Source organism: Setaria viridis, chromosome 5 (assembly GCF_005286985.2).
Source record: "Setaria viridis chromosome 5, Setaria_viridis_v4.0, whole genome shotgun sequence".
Classification (NCBI taxonomy): Eukaryota; Viridiplantae; Streptophyta; class Magnoliopsida; order Poales; family Poaceae; genus Setaria; species Setaria viridis.
The window spans coordinates 35,309,279-35,328,872 of NC_048267.2; the positions used below are offsets into that span (position 1 = coordinate 35,309,279).

The 19,594-nt window shown below is 45.5% G+C and overlaps 6 protein-coding genes across 8 annotated transcripts; 2 read left to right on the forward strand and 4 right to left on the reverse strand.

Annotated features, from left to right (window-relative positions):
- Positions 1-20: 20 nt before the first annotated feature.
- Positions 21-3,128, reverse strand: LOC140222896 (berberine bridge enzyme-like Cyn d 4). The gene is made up of 3 exons (XM_072294017.1): positions 3,078-3,128; positions 677-1,011; positions 21-66 (listed from the first exon to the last, which is right to left on the reverse strand). The coding sequence occupies exons 1-3, from the start codon at positions 3,126-3,128 to the stop codon at positions 21-23; spliced, it is 432 nt and encodes a 143-aa protein (XP_072150118.1).
- On the reverse strand, positions 2,808-4,609 carry LOC117855106 (pathogen-related protein). 3 transcript variants are annotated; one of them, XM_034737381.2, is made up of 3 exons: positions 4,324-4,609; positions 3,732-4,216; positions 2,808-3,360 (listed from the first exon to the last, which is right to left on the reverse strand). In XM_034737381.2, exons 1-3 carry the CDS (start codon positions 4,453-4,455, stop codon positions 3,162-3,164), a joined length of 816 nt encoding a protein of 271 aa, XP_034593272.1. In that variant the 5' UTR covers positions 4,456-4,609; the 3' UTR covers positions 2,808-3,161. The 3 variants fall into 3 exon arrangements, with proteins under 3 accessions (XP_034593272.1, XP_034593273.1, XP_034593274.1); XM_034737382.2 differs by having other exon boundaries at positions 3,785-4,216; positions 4,324-4,605; XM_034737383.2 differs by having other exon boundaries at positions 3,732-4,255; positions 4,324-4,464.
- A 4,202-nt stretch (positions 4,610-8,811) lies between these two features.
- Positions 8,812-10,427, reverse strand: LOC117855744 (uncharacterized). The gene is made up of 2 exons (XM_034738120.2): positions 10,042-10,427; positions 8,812-9,285 (listed from the first exon to the last, which is right to left on the reverse strand). The coding sequence occupies exons 1-2, from the start codon at positions 10,326-10,328 to the stop codon at positions 9,069-9,071; spliced, it is 504 nt and encodes a 167-aa protein (XP_034594011.1). The 5' UTR covers positions 10,329-10,427; the 3' UTR covers positions 8,812-9,068.
- Positions 10,428-11,709: 1,282 nt separating this feature from the next.
- On the reverse strand, positions 11,710-12,296 carry LOC140222736 (mitochondrial import receptor subunit TOM7-1-like). The gene has a single exon (XM_072293688.1). It carries the CDS (start codon positions 12,187-12,189, stop codon positions 11,977-11,979), a length of 213 nt encoding a protein of 70 aa, XP_072149789.1. The 5' UTR covers positions 12,190-12,296; the 3' UTR covers positions 11,710-11,976.
- A 175-nt stretch (positions 12,297-12,471) lies between these two features.
- On the forward strand, positions 12,472-14,321 carry LOC140222735 (uncharacterized). The gene is made up of 2 exons (XM_072293687.1): positions 12,472-12,766; positions 14,051-14,321. Exons 1-2 carry the CDS (start codon positions 12,599-12,601, stop codon positions 14,096-14,098), a joined length of 216 nt encoding a protein of 71 aa, XP_072149788.1. The 5' UTR covers positions 12,472-12,598; the 3' UTR covers positions 14,099-14,321.
- Positions 14,322-14,927: 606 nt separating this feature from the next.
- Positions 14,928-19,391, forward strand: LOC117856712 (GTP-binding protein At2g22870). Its single transcript, XM_034739085.2, has 4 exons — positions 14,928-15,491; positions 16,354-16,423; positions 17,251-17,413; positions 18,820-19,391. The coding sequence occupies exons 1-4, from the start codon at positions 14,996-14,998 to the stop codon at positions 19,036-19,038; spliced, it is 948 nt and encodes a 315-aa protein (XP_034594976.1). The 5' UTR covers positions 14,928-14,995; the 3' UTR covers positions 19,039-19,391.
- Positions 19,392-19,594: the final 203 nt, after the last annotated feature.

Sequence of the window (19,594 nt, forward strand, 5' to 3'; positions counted from 1 at the left end):
GTGCGATATAAATAGCGGCCCTATAAGTCCGTGCCGGGCTGCCGGCTCTGAATTTTGCCCATATATCTACAGGTGCAACCCAGTGAGATGGCACAAAAAAATATTTAAAACAGTAGAACTTTTTATCTCAAAACGTGCTTCAGAGTTTTAAAAAATGATTTTTCGCATGCATGTGTCATCCACAGATGTGCTTTACCCTGGTGCATATGCACCCGCCATTTGTCATTTTCATATGGATTTTCCAAAACAATTTTGAATATCAAGTTTTGCGACATTATGTATTTGTCATTTTTCTTCGGAATTTTTAAAGTACGTTTTCGGTGATTTTCCCTATTTTGCGCCAAAGCTGCACCCTTTATTCACCAACCAAGGTTCCGAATTCACTACGGGAAACAGACAGTTCGCCGAGTGCCTGGGGCACTCGGCGAAGGCCAGAAAACCCTCGGCGAAACGTTTGCTGAGTGTAACACTCGGCAAACGACACTCGGCAAATTTCATGACGGCAAACACTGGTTCGCCGAGTGTTTTGTGTCGGGCACTCGGCAAAGACTTTGCCGAGTGCCCAGAAAACACTCGGCGAACAATTATTGAAAAAAATAAAAAAAATCATCTCCACCGCCACCACCTGCTCCTGCTCCGCCGCCGCCGCCACCTGCTCCGCCGCCGCCATCCACACCGCCGCCAGCCACCGCCGCGGATGGCCCAGAAGAGGTCCTTCCCCATGGTGCTCCTGTTCAGCAGCCTCCCCTCGGCGTCTACCACGACGGCGTCGAGGACGTTGTCGGCGGAGAGGCCGTACTTGCGCGACAGGGCGCTGAACCCGCCGCCGCTCAGGTGGCCGCCGACGCCGACGGTGGGGCAGTTGCCCGCGGGGAACCCAAACTTTTGGTTGGCGGCGGCGGCGGCGTAGTAGAGCTCGCCGAGCGTGGCGCCGGACCCGACCCAGGCCTCGGCTCTCGACGCGTCGATGTGGATGGCGCGGAGCTCGCCGAGGTCGAGCACAGCGAAGTGCTCTTGGGGGTCGACGGAGGCGTAGGAGAGGCCGTCGTAGTCGTGGCCGCCGCCACCGCCACCGCCACCACCTGCTCCTGCTCCGCCGCCGCCGCCACCGCCGCCGCCACCTGCTCCGCCGCCGCCACCGCCACCACCTGCTCCTGCTCGGGCGGCGGCGGATCCGGGGCCGGGGGCGGCGGGCGGCGGCGGATCCGGGGCCGGGGGCGTCGGGCGGCGGCGGATCCGGTGGCGGCGGGGCCGGGGGCGGCGGGCGGCGGCGGATCCGGGTGCGGCGGGGCCGGGGGCGGCGGATCCGGGGGCGGCGGGGCCGGGGGCGGCGGGCGGTGGCGGCGGCGGCGGCGGCGTGCGGAGGAAGAGAGGAGAGTGGGGGGAGGGGGCCGAGGCGTGCGGAAGATAGAGAGGAGAGTGGGGAGGGGGCCGGGGGGGGCGATATTTGTTTGGCGCCGCCTGTTTGCCGAGTGTCCTACGTGGACACTCGGCAAAATTTTTTTGAAAAAAATTTAAAAAATATCCAACAGTTTCAAAAAAATACCAAATTTTCACACGAACCAATATAGGTTCTCTACTGACTATACAAAAAGTTTTGTAGTCAAACCGAACTCGACCGTCACTTCGACTCTAAATTTTTTCGAATCCTTCTCAAAGTTACTATTCTTCTTCTGAGATGCTTCGGTTTGTAATCATCGTACATGATAAAATGTGCAAAATCTTCTCAATTTTTTTCCACAGCCTCCACGTATTATATCATCACATCATGGCAAATCTCATAATTTTCAGACTTTGATTGTTTTTTTTACAATTTAAAAATACTACTGCCACACGTTCATGGTCGTGTTTCCTGAACAAGATGTTCGAAATTTCTTTTCATTTCATGGGTCAGGTCTCAAATTGGTCCAAATAACATAAATATCATTTTTCTACTCATTTTATTCCATAATTTGAATCACTTGCAGTTCAAATTTGACTTATACCAAAAATTCCCTTGAAATGCAATTAATTAAATAAATATAGCAAATAAATTCAAAAATATACCAAATTTTAACATGGAGTACCACATGTTGTATGTAGGGAGTAGAAAAAATTTCATGGTGAAAAGAGAAAAAAAATTATTTTTTTGCCGAGTGTCAAAAAAAACACTAGGCAAACCCCCCTATTTGCCGAGTGTTTTTTTTGACACTCGGCAAACCCCCCTCTTTGCCGAGTGTTTTTTTTTGACACTCGGCAAACAGGGGGCTTTGCTGAGTGTTTTTCATTTGACACTCGGCAAAGTCCCTATTTGCCGAGTGTTTTTTTTTTGCCGAGTGTTTTTGGCTTGGCACTCGGCAAAGAGCTTGTTTGCCGAGTGTCCGAAAAAAAACACTCGGCAAAAAAAAACACTCGGCGAATTTAAGGTTTCCCGTAGTGATTGGACCAGACATTTTAAGTAGGATTGGAGACATAGGATCTTAAACGTAAAAATCGTAGAAAGCATCTCAATGCAAAATGTATAAAGACATAAAATCGTGTGTCTTGATGAAATGAAAGCACTCTTTTCCCGCAAAAAAAAAAGACATAAAATCGTGCCAGAGCTCAGTGCGTTCATTTTTCTCCAAGCAAAGGTTAGGAATTGGTCGTCCGGTCCGTGGTATTGAATCGTAAAACTAACAAGCTGAGACATCATGCGTCAATAATCCAAACTTATCGTCGAAGTGGTGAACGTTGCGATCTCGATGATACCTTGGATGGATCTCTTTCATCCGTGCCACTTCTTTTCTTTCCGAATCACTGGGGAACGCATTTCACTTTCCACAAACTTTAAGCCGGCAGACAAACAATCTTTTCCACAAAGCTGACATTATTGCTGGTACTTAGATAAGCCAAGGCGACGGCTTCCAACAACGAAAGAGCAATCAACAAACACTACCACTATTCCACTAACACTACACGATCAACTTCTTTTTTGTTGTTCAACGAATATTACACAACACGATCAACTTCACTTTCAGGCTTGTCCTTCTTCCCAGGAGTCCTCCAGTGTCCAAATTTCTTCAGATCACGAAACAACAATTAATGCAGTACAGTACCCCGATGAGGTTCACAGACTCTGGACACGTTTTTATTCGCCAGGCCGCCATCTTGGTTGGCTGATCACTGCGGCTTCCCGGAGCTTAGAAAGGGGCAGGCTCGCGGTGGCGGGTCAGCACCGGACGCCGACACGGTAGCCGCCTCGCTGAGCCTCTCGGCGAGCACCACCTCGCCGCGTTCCTCCTCGGAGGAAGCCACCTTGGGGCCCTTGAGGAGCCCACCCAAAAGCTCGCCCGGGTCGTAGTACACCTCCACGTCCTCCGCCCGCAGCTGCTCGTCCACCTACGCACACACACAGTAGCAGGTCAGTGACAGGCTGAAAACTTTTGACATTGTCCAATTTTGGCTTTTTATTCCTTTGCTTGATTTGTGGTGCAAATAAGGAAGAGATAAGGATCAGCGCAATTATTACTTTGCTATTGGAGTATATCAGATTTGGGTGAAAATGACAAAACGATCAATTTGATTTTGATCACGATCCATAGCCATAAAAGAAAGGGTTAAAGGAGATCGCTCAAGAAAACTGAGGAAAAGGGGACGAGAGTGGCGAATCCCGTAAAGCAAAGAGGTAGAGGAGACGATATTTCTACCAACACGTGATCCTGACTTCCGATCGCTACTTGTGCGTATAGGTATCTTGCAGTTGCGCTAACCTAGTATTAGCCTGTAACTGATAAGGCGCGTGGGGCAAAGGAAACGCAGCAACCTTGAGGACGGCGACGCCGCGGAACTCGACCTTCTCGCCGGTGGCGGCGTGGCCCTTGTAGGGCCCCTCCATGTGCCCCCAGTGCCGGAACTTGAAGGCGATCACGGGCGGGCCGGAGTAGACGCCAAGCACCTCCCACGCGAACCCGCGCGGGAACGCGGCGCGGAACAGGTCGTGCGAGGACGCGAACGTCTCGGCCGCGGCGTCGTACGCGCCCGCGCTCGCCAGGAGCGGGCTGTCCAGCAGCGCGTTGTAGCTGCCCACGGCCAGCGTCTCCTCCCCGCTCCGCGCGCGGCCGCCGTTCACGGACAGGGTGAACCGCCCCGGGCTCACCGACTTGAAGTCCGAGAGGCGCGCCTTGTGCGACAGCTCCATCTCCCACGTCTTGATCGCGTTCTGCACCACCTCCTCCAGCGACCCCGCCGGCCACTCCTGCATGCGTTTGCAAGGGGAGATGGATCGCTGCTACGACTGGACATGCATGTGCACACGTGAAGAAGAAGAAGAAGAAACTAGAGCGATTAAAGCAGCGAACGAACCTGTGTGCGCTCGGCCTCGAAGAGGGCGTTCACGGCGTCGTACGTGGGCGGCGCGCCGTGCCGCCACACGGTGTTCTTCTCGCCCTCGCCGGCCAGGTGAGACCTGTAGCGGTCGCCCCCGGAAGAGTCCATCTCACCGATCTGGAACGCGCGCGCTGTTGAGTGGCTTTGTCTATCTCGTGTGCGCTTTTGCTCGCCGTGGAACGGAACGGATGCGGGCGGGGGTTTTTTAAAGGGGGTGTGTGTACGTCAGTACGTGCGTGTGCTCTGAATTGAAATCGCTGGATCAACGTTGTACTGGAACCATTTAACCCACTTATAGGCAAGTGTAAGTCTACGTGACCGTTTCGTTTGGACTTTGTGTGTCTACTATCAGGTGCACTGGTGCAGTGCATGGGCATCATTTGCTAGTGGTTGCCGCATTCCACGTGAGACGGAAGGTAACTTTGTGACCGGGAGTGGTTGCAGTATTCTACTTGTATTGTACTACTACACCAGAGTTCATCTACTGCGGAGATGGATGGATTGTGTTACGAGTACCTTCACTGCCGGCTCATTGGGTCAAACCGCCGTGGTCCTAACGACTGACAGCCCCATCAATTATTGGACCAACAGTGATACTTTGATAGGTCGCGGTGATGGACAGCTGTGTAGTAGTGTAGTTTTCTCATAGCTAGTTAACTTATTCACCCGTGATATAGTTTTGAATTCGGCTAATTATTCTTTTAGCACTAGAAGACGTGACAATCGATATCAAGGTACCACAACTCAATAATCTGAAGTTGCTCATAAGAAAATAAAGACAAAGTGTGCGTGCGTATATTCATATATTGATACGTAAGTGATTTTAAAAACTACTCCCTCCTTGCACGCCGATATAGTGTATGTCTAGGAGTTAAAATGACCTAGAATTTGGAACGGAGGGAGTAGTCTTAGGAGGGAGTAATCTTATAAGATTATCTTGTGTCACAAGAACAAACTTATTGATAAAATAATCATTGGTTAAAAAGTTGTTCTAACCAAACACAATACACTTTACGGCACCTTTTGAAAGCAAGGGGGAGCAAAACCTAGGGATGGAAAACCCCACTAAAAACTAAGATGATAATTAAAATTATATCCTCATGAATTACCTATATGTTGAGATGGATCCCACAGGGATTGGAGTTTCCAAGTTAGACCTATACGTTGAGATGGATATAGAAGCTCTCAATGCAAACCGGCTGACTTTTCCTTGTAAGAGGTCGTCAGGAATGTACCCAGTCCCAGTGCCATCGCTGTCGCAGCTTCGTTCATCAAATCAATGATCCGTCATCAATGACAGTATAGTTTAGTACGTACCATCCGGTCACCTCGTATTGTCAGGCTTCTCTATCTTCTTCCTTCCATGCATCACGCCGTGCCTACTGATCTGCCACGAAAGATTAAGCATGGGTGGAGCGGTTATTCTTCTCGCTGGAAGCAGAGAGGCCCCTAGTCCCTAAGCTCTTTCAGATCGTGTTAGATTAATCGGATTGCTGATAGCTTCGTTAGCAGCCTGATTAATGATGGCCTCATGTGGGGTAGGCGGCTAGGCGCGGCTAATCAAACGCAATGGCCGGTCTTCGCTCCTCATTGGTGAACTGAGAATCAAAGCATCATCAAGATTAAGTGTGCCCTTTGTCAAATGATGGTTGCATTGGTATAGACCCCAAAAAAATGAATCTCTACTAATATCAGTGCACAGTTTCCTAACACAGTTACCAAGACTGAGAACTAAATAACTGTGCCTGCTGGGTTTCATGGTGATGAAACTCCTCTCACATATGATGAAATTCCCTCTCCTCTCTCCTCATAATGACCTGATGTGGCATGTTATTTAATGGTTGTGAAACTCTTGATGAAATCTCCACTGAGACTAGTGTTAGTATTAAATCTGAATTTACAGCTTACTATGCATATTCAAGGGAACCGATACATATGCGTTATGACGTACAACGCACTTTTACCATCAGTAACTTATTAGACATCTAAGAAGGCAACCGATACCAAGCAAATTCCTTAACCAAGGCAGACTTGGAGAAAGAAATAGCAAATCAAACATAAATGCCAAGATTTCACACTGAAACCATATAGAACTATGCACAGACAAGAATGGCTAGTCTACATATCCCCTTAAATTTCACCCTCAAGCAGTTCAATTTGGTAGGACTGTCACTAAACTCTTTCCATTTGTAATTTACTATGATGCTAGCACACATTCTTCTCATGATTAGTTTTGCAATAAAGCAAACGTGGAAGAGTGTTTCAAATGATTTCATGTCCCACTACTGTGTACATGAAGCAATGTTTTACACGATGTGTTAATATAAGAAAAAAGAAGTCTAATGTTGAAATAAGGCGCCACAGTTGAAAATAATGCAGCTCTGTGACCCTGGCGGTTGCCCGGTTGTCCTACCTAGTTAAAAATACACAAAGTTATATCTTATCATTCCAAGTACCATGTGAAATGTGATGATGTGGAGAGGGAGCATTAGCATGACACAAAACTGTTTGTCTGGACTACGTTCTAGCTCTACGCCACTCACGACCTCTTTTGCCTGTATAATTGATCATTTGTTGCCCCATCTTTCTGCGTCTGGTTAGTGGCATACATCATACTGCAATAATAATTAGAAATGGTCCACTTCACTCACGATATCATCAATTAGAGAATTGACTATGATGATTAAGCAAAGTGTGATAGAACATGGAAATTGCCCTTCCAGCAATAATAGTGATTGCCTGACACTCCCATTGAAATAATTGTTTTGTTTGCACGTAATAAAAAATAATGTGAAATAATATAGTGGTTCCAAATTGCAAATACTACAAGCTGCACTATTCAATCCTCTTTAGATCACTCCTCTAATGGCTGCCGTCAGCTTAAGCAAAAATGAAGGCTACTAAACTGACTCAGTAGATGCATATAAGAAAGAGCAGGTATCTGAATACAGGTTAATAGGTTGTCTGCAAACTAAAGGTGTTGCTTAATAAGTATGACGATTGTGCTCTGGAAAACTGTCCATCAGCTACAACTAAATATGCTGGTTGGAATTTGGAGCAAGGCACAAAACTAGCAATCTCAGTGCCACGCAACAAAACTGTATACACCAATATTTGCAGTCATAAGACCTATAAATATAGTGTCTTACCAAAATTTAGTAGACAAATGCAAGTCAGGAACGGTAGATACTGTTAAACAAAAGCTGTAGAATATAGCATCATACATTTTCATATGGAGGTATCTCAGGAGTGCAACCAGACTTGAGAGATGCAATAAGCAGTACTAAGGGTTCTAGTACTACCCAATAAACGAATTGCATGGTTTGGATTAATGAATGATTCATTTATGTTGCTTCTTTTAAACGGCTCCCGATTCTGTTGGGGTGGGAAAAATGTTAGGCTTAATGGTCAATTGACTGAATTCTAAGAATCAGGATTAATGTTATGATGCAAAAAGAAATAAATCACTTGTGTCAAGATGGTGCACATTAGTGACTTACTGAAGATTTCAGACATTGAGCCTTGCTCACAATAAGGTAAAACTACATCAAACTATCACAGAGAAGGGATGAAAAACAAGATTACATACTTTTTTAAGCAGATATTATGTATGAGATGCCAGTCGGAAATCATATTTCTTTTTTTTAAGTTGATTTAATGACACCTCTTTGGAAGTTGAGCATTCTGATAGCTGGAGAGTTCTTAGCTACCGTTTACTGACAGAACATTTCATGATTTGTGACTAATCATTGGGATGATTTGAGAGTAAAATGCAAATACCTGTTGGTAGATGGCAGCAAAAAAACGCATGCCTGCATTTTCTTGATTTACAACCAGCATGGGCCATAATTTCACTAAAAAGAGAAACCAAACGGGATAAAGAAAGTCAACATGCTTAGGTAAGGCATTGAAAAATTGCATAAGATTTCATATGGAATTACCATAGTCCCAACTTTCTGGTAAGGGAGAGTGACATTTGGATTATATCTACAACACCCATTACCTCGCTTTCAGAACAAAGATGATCATTCTCTCGTGTCAGCAATGAAGATAGAATCACAGAATGAAGAAGTCAAGTCATAGAAGCAAAGTAAAACACAACAAGAGCAGGTCCTTTTAAGTAAAGATGTCAGGTTCATAATATGTAAGCTAAACAAGTCAGTTAGACAGACCGGTCCATTGGACCAAACATTCGTAAAAAAAACACTTACAGCGATGTAATATGGAATTATAGTTCATTTGCTAGACCCTTATTGCCTGTCCAACGACCTGCGAAAGCCCCTGAAACCATGCATCTCTTCGGATATTAACCTGTATCCTCATGCATACAGAACAAAATAGTAAATCAATGGAGATGGCAGCACATCAACAGTCAACGTTTCTGAACCTCAAACAGAACTCCTTGACCCAAAAATAAATTACTCAGTGCCATGCTTTCAAATCGGAAGTCTCATATTACCGGAATTCTTCTCTCAGTAATCATCGTCCTGCACTTTATTTTGTTTATAAGTTCACAATGTCCTCAAGCGTCCAAGCCAAAGTAGTCTTGAGTTGGTTAAAAATAATTACATAGAAAAGGTATCAAAATGGGAAATTTCAAAAAATATATATTTCAGGAGCTGTGCTGTGGTTCTGCCTACAAATATCTACACAATCCATCCTTTGAATGGTAGCTGGGCTAACAAGCCGTGAATTCATATGACCCAATAGTGGCAGCAAAGTCAGAATAAATTTACATGGAGAAACCAGGGTAGCATGAAAATAATCAGTATGCTTGCTAACAAGAAATTACAGAAAGGCTGCTGTCTCCAGCAATGACTTTCTCTCTCCTGTGTTGTTTGGATGTTTGCCACTCTTCGGCCATGCCATTGCTCCATGAATTTTTTCACTTCCAACCCAGTAATGTTTTTGGCATCTGAACCACATATTTCGCAGCGCCTGCATAGTAATTGAAGGTTTTAAATTCTTAGTTACTTTATACAAGTTGCAGACATCAGACAACAAACTAATACGAGACCATGAAAATAAGAAGATTATAAGCAGAGGAAAGTGCTGCTAGTTGCTAACTAGAAAGTAAACCTGGCTAGATCAATTCGGTTTGTAGCAATGTCAGGATACTCCAATCTCAAAGGAAAACAACTCATGTGAGGTGACATAAAAGCAAAAGCTTGAGACAGTCACAGATCACCGACACAAATGCTGAAAAGCAGAAGTCCAGCATCGGCGCACGAATAGTTCTTTGCTTTAACTCTGCCATCTACCGATCTACGCTTTCGCAAAAACAAGGGTGCTACCTTAGGTATTCAATTTTTATTTTTCTTGAGATATGCAATTGGACACTAAGCAATGTTAGAATACATGCTCCATACCAATCCTGAACCAGTTCAGATGGTCAAAGTGACACACAGTTGATCGTATATAAGCATGTTAATTTTACAGCAGTAAGATAGCAGCATTGTTCAATTCATGGTCGAACTTGGTAAGAAAATGGCTATGACCCTATAACCATTCAGAACAACCGAGCAAGCATATGAACGAGACTCCAATGCAAACCTGCAGATCGCTACCAAGCGCAACTGCCAGAATATCACCAGGGAATTACAACAAACACCTATGCCGCATTACGAAATGGAATCACACTTATCGGAACAAGCAGGCGACACGGGGCCCGAAAAAGGGAAGAGCGAGAGATACCTATCGCCCTTGATCCTAAACCACGCCTCGGCGCATTGCCGGTGCGCGGCGCCGAGCTCGTCCTTGCAGCCGCAGCCGAGCCGGATCACCTCGGACCCCGGCGCCGCCGACACGCAGTCCTCGGGGCCGAGGTGGCAGATCCGGCACCCCGTCCCAGGGCCCCCCGCCGGCAGCGGCGCCCCCTCGACGTCGATGACCACCGCATCCGCCGGGAGCACGGGGGTGGCGGCGATCGGCGGCAAGGCGCCTGCCGCCGTGGGCCCGGCGGCGACGGCGTCTCGCCGCATGCGTGGGGGCCGGGGTCAGGCCAGCGGGCGCGTGTCGGCCGCGGCCGTTTCGGACGGAGGCTACGGCAATGGGCAGGGCGGGACGGGCGGGTGGAGCGGAGGGGGCGGGCGGTATAAAAGAAGGCAAGGGGCGCGTGGATGGCCCTGGTTGGGTTGGTCTGGCTTCTTCCGTTCTTCGTTCGATGCGGGCGCGGGAAGCGCCGAGCAACCGGCCGCTGCACCTGCACGGCAGCGCGGGCGCGCTCGGCACCGGATTTGGGACGATGCCGACGCGCGCATAGGTTAACCAGCGTGCGTATGTGCCGACCGCCGGCTTGGCACGACGCGCCACGGGATGTTCTTTTGTTCGTGACCGATGAGTGCTGACCGAGCTCGTCTGATTCGAGTTGCACGTCGGCGTACGGCTGCCGCGGTCCGGTGAGCACCGCGCGTTCTTGAAGTCGTCAGTCGTCACGTTACCGTCGGTACGATGCACACTTCGGTTTGTAGGAGAGCTGCTTTTCTCGGTTGTTGGTAAAGCGCTCGAGACTTGCGCGCGTTTGAGCGGCGAGGTATATGATCCTTCGAGGGACAGAGGTAGGATTGGGAAACGGTCCTCAAATCTAGCCTAACAAATTTAAAGGATCGAACCATAATAATATATAATTTTAAGCTAAAAATAAATAGGATTGATTTGGATTGTGAAGGAGGCACGAGGACTATAACCCTTCAAACCGTTTCATGATCTGTACAGTGCGCTTTACGTATGTAGCATTTCTTTTCTCCATCTCTGTTCAATGTCCATGTTTCTCTGCTTGAGAACATTTTCACCTAAAATGTTATGAGAGCTCGAAGTCTGATGACCACTATTTGAGTGGCCAGCCTCATTCAGAAACCATGTTACTCAACCTGTCAACCAACATTCTTGCCACTAAAGACCGCTCCTTCATGTTTGATCCACCTAAACAGCTAGCAATACAAAGTTTCGCAAAGCGAAAAACCAATCAATTTGAGAACATATAGGACCATGAGGAGATCACCCAGTTTTGGAGGAGCATATAATAAAACATTGACGAGATATACTAGGAATTTCACATGAATCAATTCGATCTCCCATGGAATGGAAAAGGTTCTCATGTGTCCAAACGAAGCTGAATTCTTAACCATCCTTGAAGTCCTGAGGGCGGCCGACAACCTCCATTGAGAAGCAAAGATTTGTGATTGGATTTTGCTACAACCCAGAAACATAATGTTACATGTCCGAGCAAATTAAACTCTGAAATGCGAAAACTGAGGAATCTGTAGTGTCACTACGAAATCATCAGATGGGTGACAAACTGTAAGATAATATGTCCGCCCCGAAACGAATGCCTAGGCTCTGGCATTATCGCAAATATAAGTGTGAAGGCAAACAAAAGATCAATGTTAATATTTAGAGCTCCAAATGGATCAATTTCCAAGATTTGGACTCAAAACCTTTTGATCACGAACTCAGTGGTACAACTAAATTGAGATCGAACTAGATCAGACGGGTAGAAAATGGTAAAAATACAAATATGTATAGCCAGAAGAGATGCAGGACTAAATTACAGCAACCGAACGCGCGCGCGTCCGTGCGGTGCGGATCGGGGCGACCGAGGAGCACCGGACGAGAATCAATCTGGCCGGCCTAGATTGGGGAGAGGAGCTGGGTGAGGCGGGGCTTGGGCTCGGAGTTCATGCCGACGAGGATGACGAAGGGGATGAAGCCGTAGTGGGCCACCACCTTGGCCTTCTTCATCGCCCACGTGGTCCACTCCCGCGCCCGCCGCGCCGCGCTCTCCGCCGCTGACTCCGACGCATCCGCCAGGGCCTTCCCCTTCTCCGCCGCCCCAGATGCCATCTCCGTCTCTGCTAATTGAGAAGACGCGACGGGGAGAGAGGAAGGGGTGGGCAGGGCTGGAAATTGTAGACAAAGGAGACCGGAGACGGATGGGATGAGTCCCTACAGGTACAGTATGATTACTACATTTATCGAGGTTCTGCTCGCAATTTCTCAAGCCCGCTACTACTGCTCCATAATCCATTTTTCGTCCTTGTAGTAACACTAATATTGCAAGAAAGGTCTCATTTAGCACCAGAATGATCTACTAAGTGAAAGTAAAAGATAACACAACACTCGGGGTCTATCTGTAAATACCCGAACAAAGACGGCCTTGCACGGTCGCACTCGCACCACCAAATTCGCCGACGCCGCATAGGTCTCTCCACCGGTCGCCGACGAGCAGCGCTAGGGAGGAGTCAAGGAGAAGATGGGTGGCGGGATGGAGGTGCACAAGAACCGGTGGATCGAGGAGTGGAACGCCGGCCGCGAGAACCTCGAGTTCAACTTCCGCTGGACGCGCCGCAGCCTCGCCGTCGTCGGCCTCTTCGGTCTCGCCGTCCCCATCCTCGTCTACAAGGGCATCGTTCGCGAATTCGTACGCACGCCTCCCTTCCCCCACCATGAATCCCCTTCCTTGTTGCTGTTAGGGTGTATCTCTTAGATTCAGATCGGGCTGGTGCCGGAGGCAACGCCCATTCGTTGCGGTGGAATGAGAATGATTAATTCCCCCCATTTTTTTCTTTCATCCAAAGTGAACTGCTAAAGTGGTTTTCTGGTGCTATGAGAATGGCCTCTACATCAGGTTGAGAGTTGAGTCCATCCAGTTACTAAGAAGGTGAAAACATCATAGCATTGCACTGTCTGGTTCTTAGAAGTTAGAACCATAACATTTTTGTCGAAGAAATTGTGAATTGCTGCATTTAAAAATAGTGAATCGTTGCTTAGGATGGTATACATGATTGTTCACTGGCTTAGCCGATTCCTCATCCGAAAGGGAAGTGGAAGTCTATTGGCCACTTGGATACATAGAATAGGAAAATGTTTCTTGTTGGTTTCACGTTTCAGCATCATTACTGTAAATTATCTTGTTAGGTAGCTCAGCTAGAATAAGCATATAAGGTCAGTTTCCTTTCCCACTTTAACCGGAGGATCGTTTTTCTAAAGCATGTAGTTCTGTCCTTACTATGTTTCAGCAGTTTCCATTTCAGCCAGGGTTTGGAATGATTTTTCCAAAATGCATCTGAGTGTCATCATTTCAGTATCTTCATGAAACAACCATGTGCAGTTTGATTAGGAGGGGGATAAGGGAATTCACACTTAATTTTCGCCAAGGCTTCACAATTTGAGTTAATGAGGAGTGGTGATGGAATATAGCCCCACATCCTTGTTGACACCCCTTGAGAATTACTAAATAATCTTAGAGCTTATTCTGTATATGGAATGTACTGTTTTACTTTATTTTGTTCCATTATAATTTACTACATGTTTAACTTCAAAATGAAGCTTCTCCAAAAATCATGGAATTAGAAACTGAAAACAACCTACAGCAGAGTCATCTATTAAGGGACAGCAGTGCATTCACGTTCACTTCAGTTCTTTCTTAGGAACACGCTCATTATCTTTTATTTGTTTTTAACTTGATAGCATGTTAGAACTTGCAAGCAAGCTTTTGGATTTACATTTTTTTTACACCATTACAACACTAATATATCATATCTGCAAATATGTTCATATTCAGAACATGGTTATGCTAGTAAACAAAGACTACTTCAGAAGTATATTTTTTAAGTCAATTTCGCCTGTTTTCAGTTGAGATGACCAATTGAAATTAAATGAAGCTCTACTTGCTTTTTTACTTTTGAAACTTTCTATATTGCAGCACATGCAAGATGAGGATGCGGGAAGACCGTTGAGGAAGTTCTTGTAACCTGAAGAATCATGCTCATTTTGTTTCAAGAAATAAATGTTTTGGCCAGATCTTGGCAATTTCAACATGAGAAACATAATTATACTCAGTTTTCTGTAAGCACTTTTTTAAGTTGTTGTGCTTTGTTCCAAGTGTTTCTTTCAAGAACCTATGTACCATCTTTATGTCAAACTATGCCTATGGGCATCCATTATTCTTTTCCTCCCAAAAGGAGAGTATGTAATTTTGTGGTTGTGCTTGTGGGTTCTGGTTCTTCAGTAAGCTCTTGAAACCGTGTTTTGGTAAAATCGAATAGCCTCACTGACCCTGTCCCGTGGAGACTGATTTTTTTTTTCATAAGTCGATTCTCGAAGCACACATGACTAAACTTCATGGAAAAATTCGATAAAAAAGGTATGGTCTATGCTTCGAGATTCCTATGCTCTGAACTTCTTTTAGAAGTCGTGTTTTTGACTTGGAAACAAATTTAAATGAATACTTGGGTCACCAATTTCTAGATGTTGTATTGAAAGATCTTTGAAATGCAGATTTTGGACACTAATCCTGTGTATAATTTGATTAATTGTCAGTTAAGTTTCTTTTTCCAAATATGTATTTGGCTTTAGATACAAATATTCCTAGGCACTTTTATCTATAATAATGTTGTGACAAACCTAGGAACTTTTATCTATCGTACGTAACAAAGGAATTGGAGACAAATAGCCAATGTACAAAAATAGTCTTCCACCAAAACATTTGTCGTCAGATTTCCGATCGGACGGCTTCCAACCGTCTCCCTCCCGGTCCCACCCAATCCATTTCCCAAGCTATTCACTCCACTCTCCTCCCCAAACCCCGCCGCCCGCTGCACACTTCTCCCCCGCCCCGAAAAACCCCCGACCGCCGGCGGCGGCGGCCATGCTCCTCCACCACCGCCTCCTCCCCCGCCTAGTACTCCTTCCTTCCACCCACACCTCCACCTCCACCCTCCTCCGTCCCTCGCGTTTGCCGCGCCACCTCTCCATCTCGCCCCGCTTCTGCGCGCTCTCCCACCTCGCGGTGCCCCAGATCGTCGACCAATCCGACAACGAGGGGACGCCCCACGGGGATGTGCAGGTCAAGCTCCCGCTCGACCGCCTCTTCGTGCCTCCCGGGGCGACAGTGGATGCCGGGGATCAGGAGGCCGTGAGCGCGCGGGTCCTCAAGGGTTCCAACATCGTGCTAGGCCCGTACGCGCGCGGCGATGCGCAGGTTGTCAACGCGGATTTCGTGAAGAGCAGCGTGCGTCCCGATGACTGTCCCCGGGACGGGCTTCCGGAGTTTGCGCTCGTTGGGCGGTCCAACGTTGGCAAATCGTCGCTGCTCAACTCGCTCGTCCGCCGCAAGCGCCTCGCGCTCACCTCCAAGAAGCCTGGTAGGTTTTGCTTTGCCAGGGTTATTGCCTTGTTCGGTTCTGCCTGTAGCGTTATCGAGCTTAGGATTTAGAAATTACTCCAGTAGTTAACATAGGTCCTAATTGGTGAGGAGGTGAATCTGAAGCTGATAGTGCTTTGGTTTTGCTAGTTGTAGCCTTGTAGCTACTGTCAGAGTTGATAAAAGGTCGGGAGAATCTGTGAATTGGCGCAGTTGTGTTAGAGCGAATTGTTTTTTTTTTGTGGAATTGAGATAACCCTTTGTCCCTGCGATTTAATTATTGCAGGATTTTTGTAGTTATATGTAAACAGCAGGGTTTTTTTTCATTTTTTCTTCCGATTATTGTTAGCAGGTATAACTGGTTATGAGTTATGATTGTCCTGTTGAGCCCCCTTTGGTTTAATATGGTCAATTGGGCATATGTGTTGTTATGTCTTTATCTTAATACGATTTGCTTCTTTCAAGCTAATGTTGATCTTTTGGAAGGTTTGGCCAACCAATGTGTCCACTCATTTAACTCTTACGAGTTATTATTATATTTAAGCTAGAACCTGAGACTCCTTTTTCCCTAACTTCTTACTTCTAACTTCTAAGAGCTATCTTCCAATGTGAGAGTATAAAACTGTCTCATTAGGGATAATAATTATCTCTAGAATCCATGAAATTGTGCTATCTGGCACCAATTTTATCTCTAAAAAGTATCTCTGCAAATTCACGACCTAATCTTCTGGTTGAGCATTTGTGCACCTTTAGTTTTACACTTTGGAGACATTCTGCAGCTGTACAGCAGGACTTTAAGAAAGTTAACATCAGTAACTGTACAAAGAAGCTTGATTAATTTTGTTGTTTTTTTATAATTGCAGGGAAGACCCAATGTATCAATCATTTCAAAGTAAATGACAGCTGGTATCTCGTTGACTTGCCTGGTTATGGGTAAGCTACTGACTGGCACACTTTCAGTTTTACTAGTAGATTTCCAAATATTTTTTCCGTAATCATGTAGGTGAATGTATTTACATAGGAACGGATTAGGTAGCACATAGTGTTACATGTTTAATCCACAAGTTACTATTCCATGCCTTGCTACTGCAAATGTTACTGGAATGGACCTGGTAACAGAGTAGTCCATCCAAGAATCTAGTAGGATAGAGTTTCTTATTGGATAAGCCTATGAAGCATCCAGGGGCAGAGCCAAGGAGTGTACTTTGTGCCTGAGTTTATGCATAAAGTTCAGGGCTTGAAAGTTAAGTTGGTTTAATGGCATGGTGAGTGCTTATGTGCTTAAGTTTGGCTGCCTAGCTGTTTTTAGACATAATACACAGAAGGGTTTGCTTGAGGTACACAGGCCAGGGGGGTGCTGCAGCCTGGCAGCACCTGACCTGGCTTCGCCCCTGGAAGCAGTGCTAGTATTTGCATGAAATTGATATGGTTTGATACTTCAATCTACATGTGAAAACACTACATTATCTAATTGCCATTAGCAAGTTTAGAAGTTGTTTTACAGACTCATGGTATTAACTGAAAATGTGTGCCTCTAATATTTTTACTTTGCTTTGATCTGAATGTGAAAAACACTACGCCACTATGTGCTGCTAGATTTGTGCAAGTTAAATCAAAATAACCATCTTTTACTACATGTATAACAGTTAGATATGAATTTACGACTATGGAAAACAACTATGCATCTCATGGGTTAGAGCATATATTTTAGGTGAAATATTCTCCATCTTCTCACGTTAACAAGAGCTTGTATTGAACAGATATGCTTCTGCGCCACAGGAAGCTCGTACAAATTGGGATGAATTTACTAGAAATTACTTTCTCAGTAGGGAGAATTTGGTATCTGTTTTTCTTCTTATAGATGCAAGTATACCTGCCAAGAAGATTGATCTTGACTATGCTAGTTGGCTTGGTCAAAAGAAGGTAAGCATACTTCTCAAACAACTGAACCACAATTATGAAGTAATTATACCATCATTCTTATCCATATGCATTGGTAGGGCTCTTTGATATTGTTACAAGATAATCTAGTTAATCTCAGCAATAGAAAATAAGGCTGCTGCAGTTTGTCAAGTTGAAAGTGCATGCATGATTCTAGCTGAACCAGATTTGGTGACAATCTTTTTAGCTTTATGCTTGCAATGTGTATGGATGCTATCTGTTTGTCTTGTTCTTGTTACTCAAAGTTAACTTTGATTTAGTGATTTATTTGCCCATCACAATTGAAGATGCGTACCTGACTACCTGTCCACTTGAATCTTCTTTGTGTTCCAATAGAACAAACTACAACACTGTATTAGACTTTATACAGCAACAATCTATCTTTTTCTTGAGATTTCAGTCAGAACTCGGAAGGCATGGTTCTGTTCTGGCACCAAGCAAAAAAAGATTTGTTACTGATTTATTAGGTCACACAAGTTCTTAGCCTAGCAAGTCCTAAGGATTTTTGTTATCATGAAATCATTCAGTAATTTAGGGCATAACTGCAACGGGCTTCCTTTGTTTCTGCACTTTGCCACTGGGCTTATGATGTAACCTGCTGTTTGTATTTAGTGCTACCCGTTTCAAGACCCAACCAAGTCTGCAGAGTGCAGCTTAACTCCAGTTCCCCTAGCTCATTCTTGAAATTTCTAAGGCTACACAAAGTAAAAAGGTTCTGGCAACAAGTCCTGCGTATAGGTTAGTACACTGTACTAAAAAGGTCTGAAAAAGTATTGATTCATTCGTTTTTTTTCTTTTCCTGTCCTGGACATAGATCTAGTTCATTCTTTGTGTAACACTGCAGTGCTGCCGTGCCCACACTGAGCCACCAACCAAGCCTGAACTCAAACCCTGGACCGCATGTCCTACCCAGTCAATATCAATCAACAGTCCCACCTCTTTAAGCTCTTCTGTCCTTGCTGCCTTCCATTCCACTTATCCACGAACCATTATTTGGCCTACTCTCAGTTCCGTTTTTCTGCAATTTAGTGCAAAATTATCCTCTTTGGACGACGACGAATGTTGGTATGAACCTTGGTCCCGGGTACACCAACTAACTTATACCTTTTCTGACATTCAGTAATGGAATGGACTTGTGTACAGGTAATAGCAGGCAAGATCCAAGATTGCAGTATTGTTCAGCGTATTCTTTCCCTTTGATGCATTCACATCTGAATATGATCGAAGATGTCCGAATTTGTTTATTGATGTGTTTTCGAGCTAGCAATGCGCGATCACTTCTGCATCAAACAAGCATTACTGTTTTTCCATGTGAGGAATTTGGAGGTTGTTGAGCAATAAATCTGGCACCTGTTCAGTTTTAATGATGTTATGCCCAATCTGTTCAGGTCCCCATGACACTGGTGTTCACAAAATGTGACAAACGCAAGAAGAAGAAAAATGGAGGGAGGAGACCGGAAGAAAACGTGGAAACTTTCCAGAGTCTGATCCGTGAATACTTCGAGGCGGCACCTCCCTGGATCATGACAAGCAGCGTGACCAACCAGGGCCGTGACGAGATACTGCTGCACATGTCTCAGCTTAGGAATTATTGGCTCAAGCATTGAGATGCCATGACAAGAAAACCGAACCGAAGCAACCGAAATGGCATACAAGGCCCCTGTGGTTCAATTGATGCATCGGCAGCCGGCACCTATGCAATCAGGCCTTTCGCACCAACTAATCCACCTTTTGAGCTGTTGATTGTCCAATATGCCCCCCTGTACATGATTACCCAATCAACACTCTGGGAGTACAGACAAGGCGTTAAAATCGGCTGATCCTGGGTTTTCTATTGTGTACACGTACAATCCCAACGTTTTCCCATTGTTCTCTCCTGTTATAGGCTTCTGTATGATGTGGAATAATAAACCCTGGTGTCAGCTAATCATCAGCGGGAATCTCACTCTTTTGTTTGTTACTTGTGTGCTCCCTTGGACCCTGCAGCGTACAATTGGCAGGAGATGCAAGGGCCTTGACCCGTTAAGCGATGTGGCTTTGTGGTGTACAGAATGTGTCGAGAGCGCCACATTATTGGGATCCATTATTCTATCCTACCGTGACTTGTTTATCTCAACAGAAATGAGCAAAGAGCCGGTGGCCCGGTACAGGTAAGCCTTGATT

What these genes read in the sequence shown, in the direction of transcription:
- LOC117855744 (XM_034738120.2), bottom strand. Translation starts at nt 10,328, where the DNA reads ATGCGGCGAGACGCCGTCGCCGCCGGGCCCACGGCGGCAGGCGCCTTG. An exon ending in TTTAGGATCAAGGGCGATAG is followed by an intron (nt 9,286 to 10,041) that starts GTATCTCTCGCT and finishes ATTACTATGCAG; the next exon opens with GCGCTGCGAAATATGTGGTT.
- LOC117855106 (XM_034737381.2), bottom strand. Translation starts at nt 4,455, where the DNA reads ATGGACTCTTCCGGGGGCGACCGCTACAGGTCTCACCTGGCCGGCGAG. An exon ending in TCGAGGCCGAGCGCACACAG is followed by an intron (nt 4,217 to 4,323) that starts GTTCGTTCGCTG and finishes AAACGCATGCAG; the next exon opens with GAGTGGCCGGCGGGGTCGCT. An exon ending in CAGTTACAGGCTAATACTAG is followed by an intron (nt 3,361 to 3,731) that starts GTTAGCGCAACT and finishes GTGTGTGCGTAG; the next exon opens with GTGGACGAGCAGCTGCGGGC.
- LOC117856712 (XM_034739085.2), top strand. Translation starts at nt 14,996, where the DNA reads ATGCTCCTCCACCACCGCCTCCTCCCCCGCCTAGTACTCCTTCCTTCC. An exon ending in GCTCACCTCCAAGAAGCCTG is followed by an intron (nt 15,492 to 16,353) that starts GTAGGTTTTGCT and finishes TTATAATTGCAG; the next exon opens with GGAAGACCCAATGTATCAAT. An exon ending in GTTGGCTTGGTCAAAAGAAG is followed by an intron (nt 17,414 to 18,819) that starts GTAAGCATACTT and finishes CAATCTGTTCAG; the next exon opens with GTCCCCATGACACTGGTGTT.
- LOC140222736 (XM_072293688.1), bottom strand. Translation starts at nt 12,189, where the DNA reads ATGGCATCTGGGGCGGCGGAGAAGGGGAAGGCCCTGGCGGATGCGTCG.
- LOC140222896 (XM_072294017.1), bottom strand. Translation starts at nt 3,128, where the DNA reads ATGGCGGCCTGGCGAATAAAAACGTGTCCAGAGTCTGTGAACCTCATC. An exon ending in AGTCTGTGAACCTCATCGGG is followed by an intron (nt 1,012 to 3,077) that starts GTACTGTACTGC and finishes GACCCCCAAGAG; the next exon opens with CACTTCGCTGTGCTCGACCT. An exon ending in CGCGGCGGTGGCTGGCGGCG is followed by an intron (nt 67 to 676) that starts GTGTGGATGGCG and finishes TTGCACCTGTAG; the next exon opens with ATATATGGGCAAAATTCAGA.
- LOC140222735 (XM_072293687.1), top strand. Translation starts at nt 12,599, where the DNA reads ATGGGTGGCGGGATGGAGGTGCACAAGAACCGGTGGATCGAGGAGTGG. An exon ending in AGGGCATCGTTCGCGAATTC is followed by an intron (nt 12,767 to 14,050) that starts GTACGCACGCCT and finishes TCTATATTGCAG; the next exon opens with CACATGCAAGATGAGGATGC.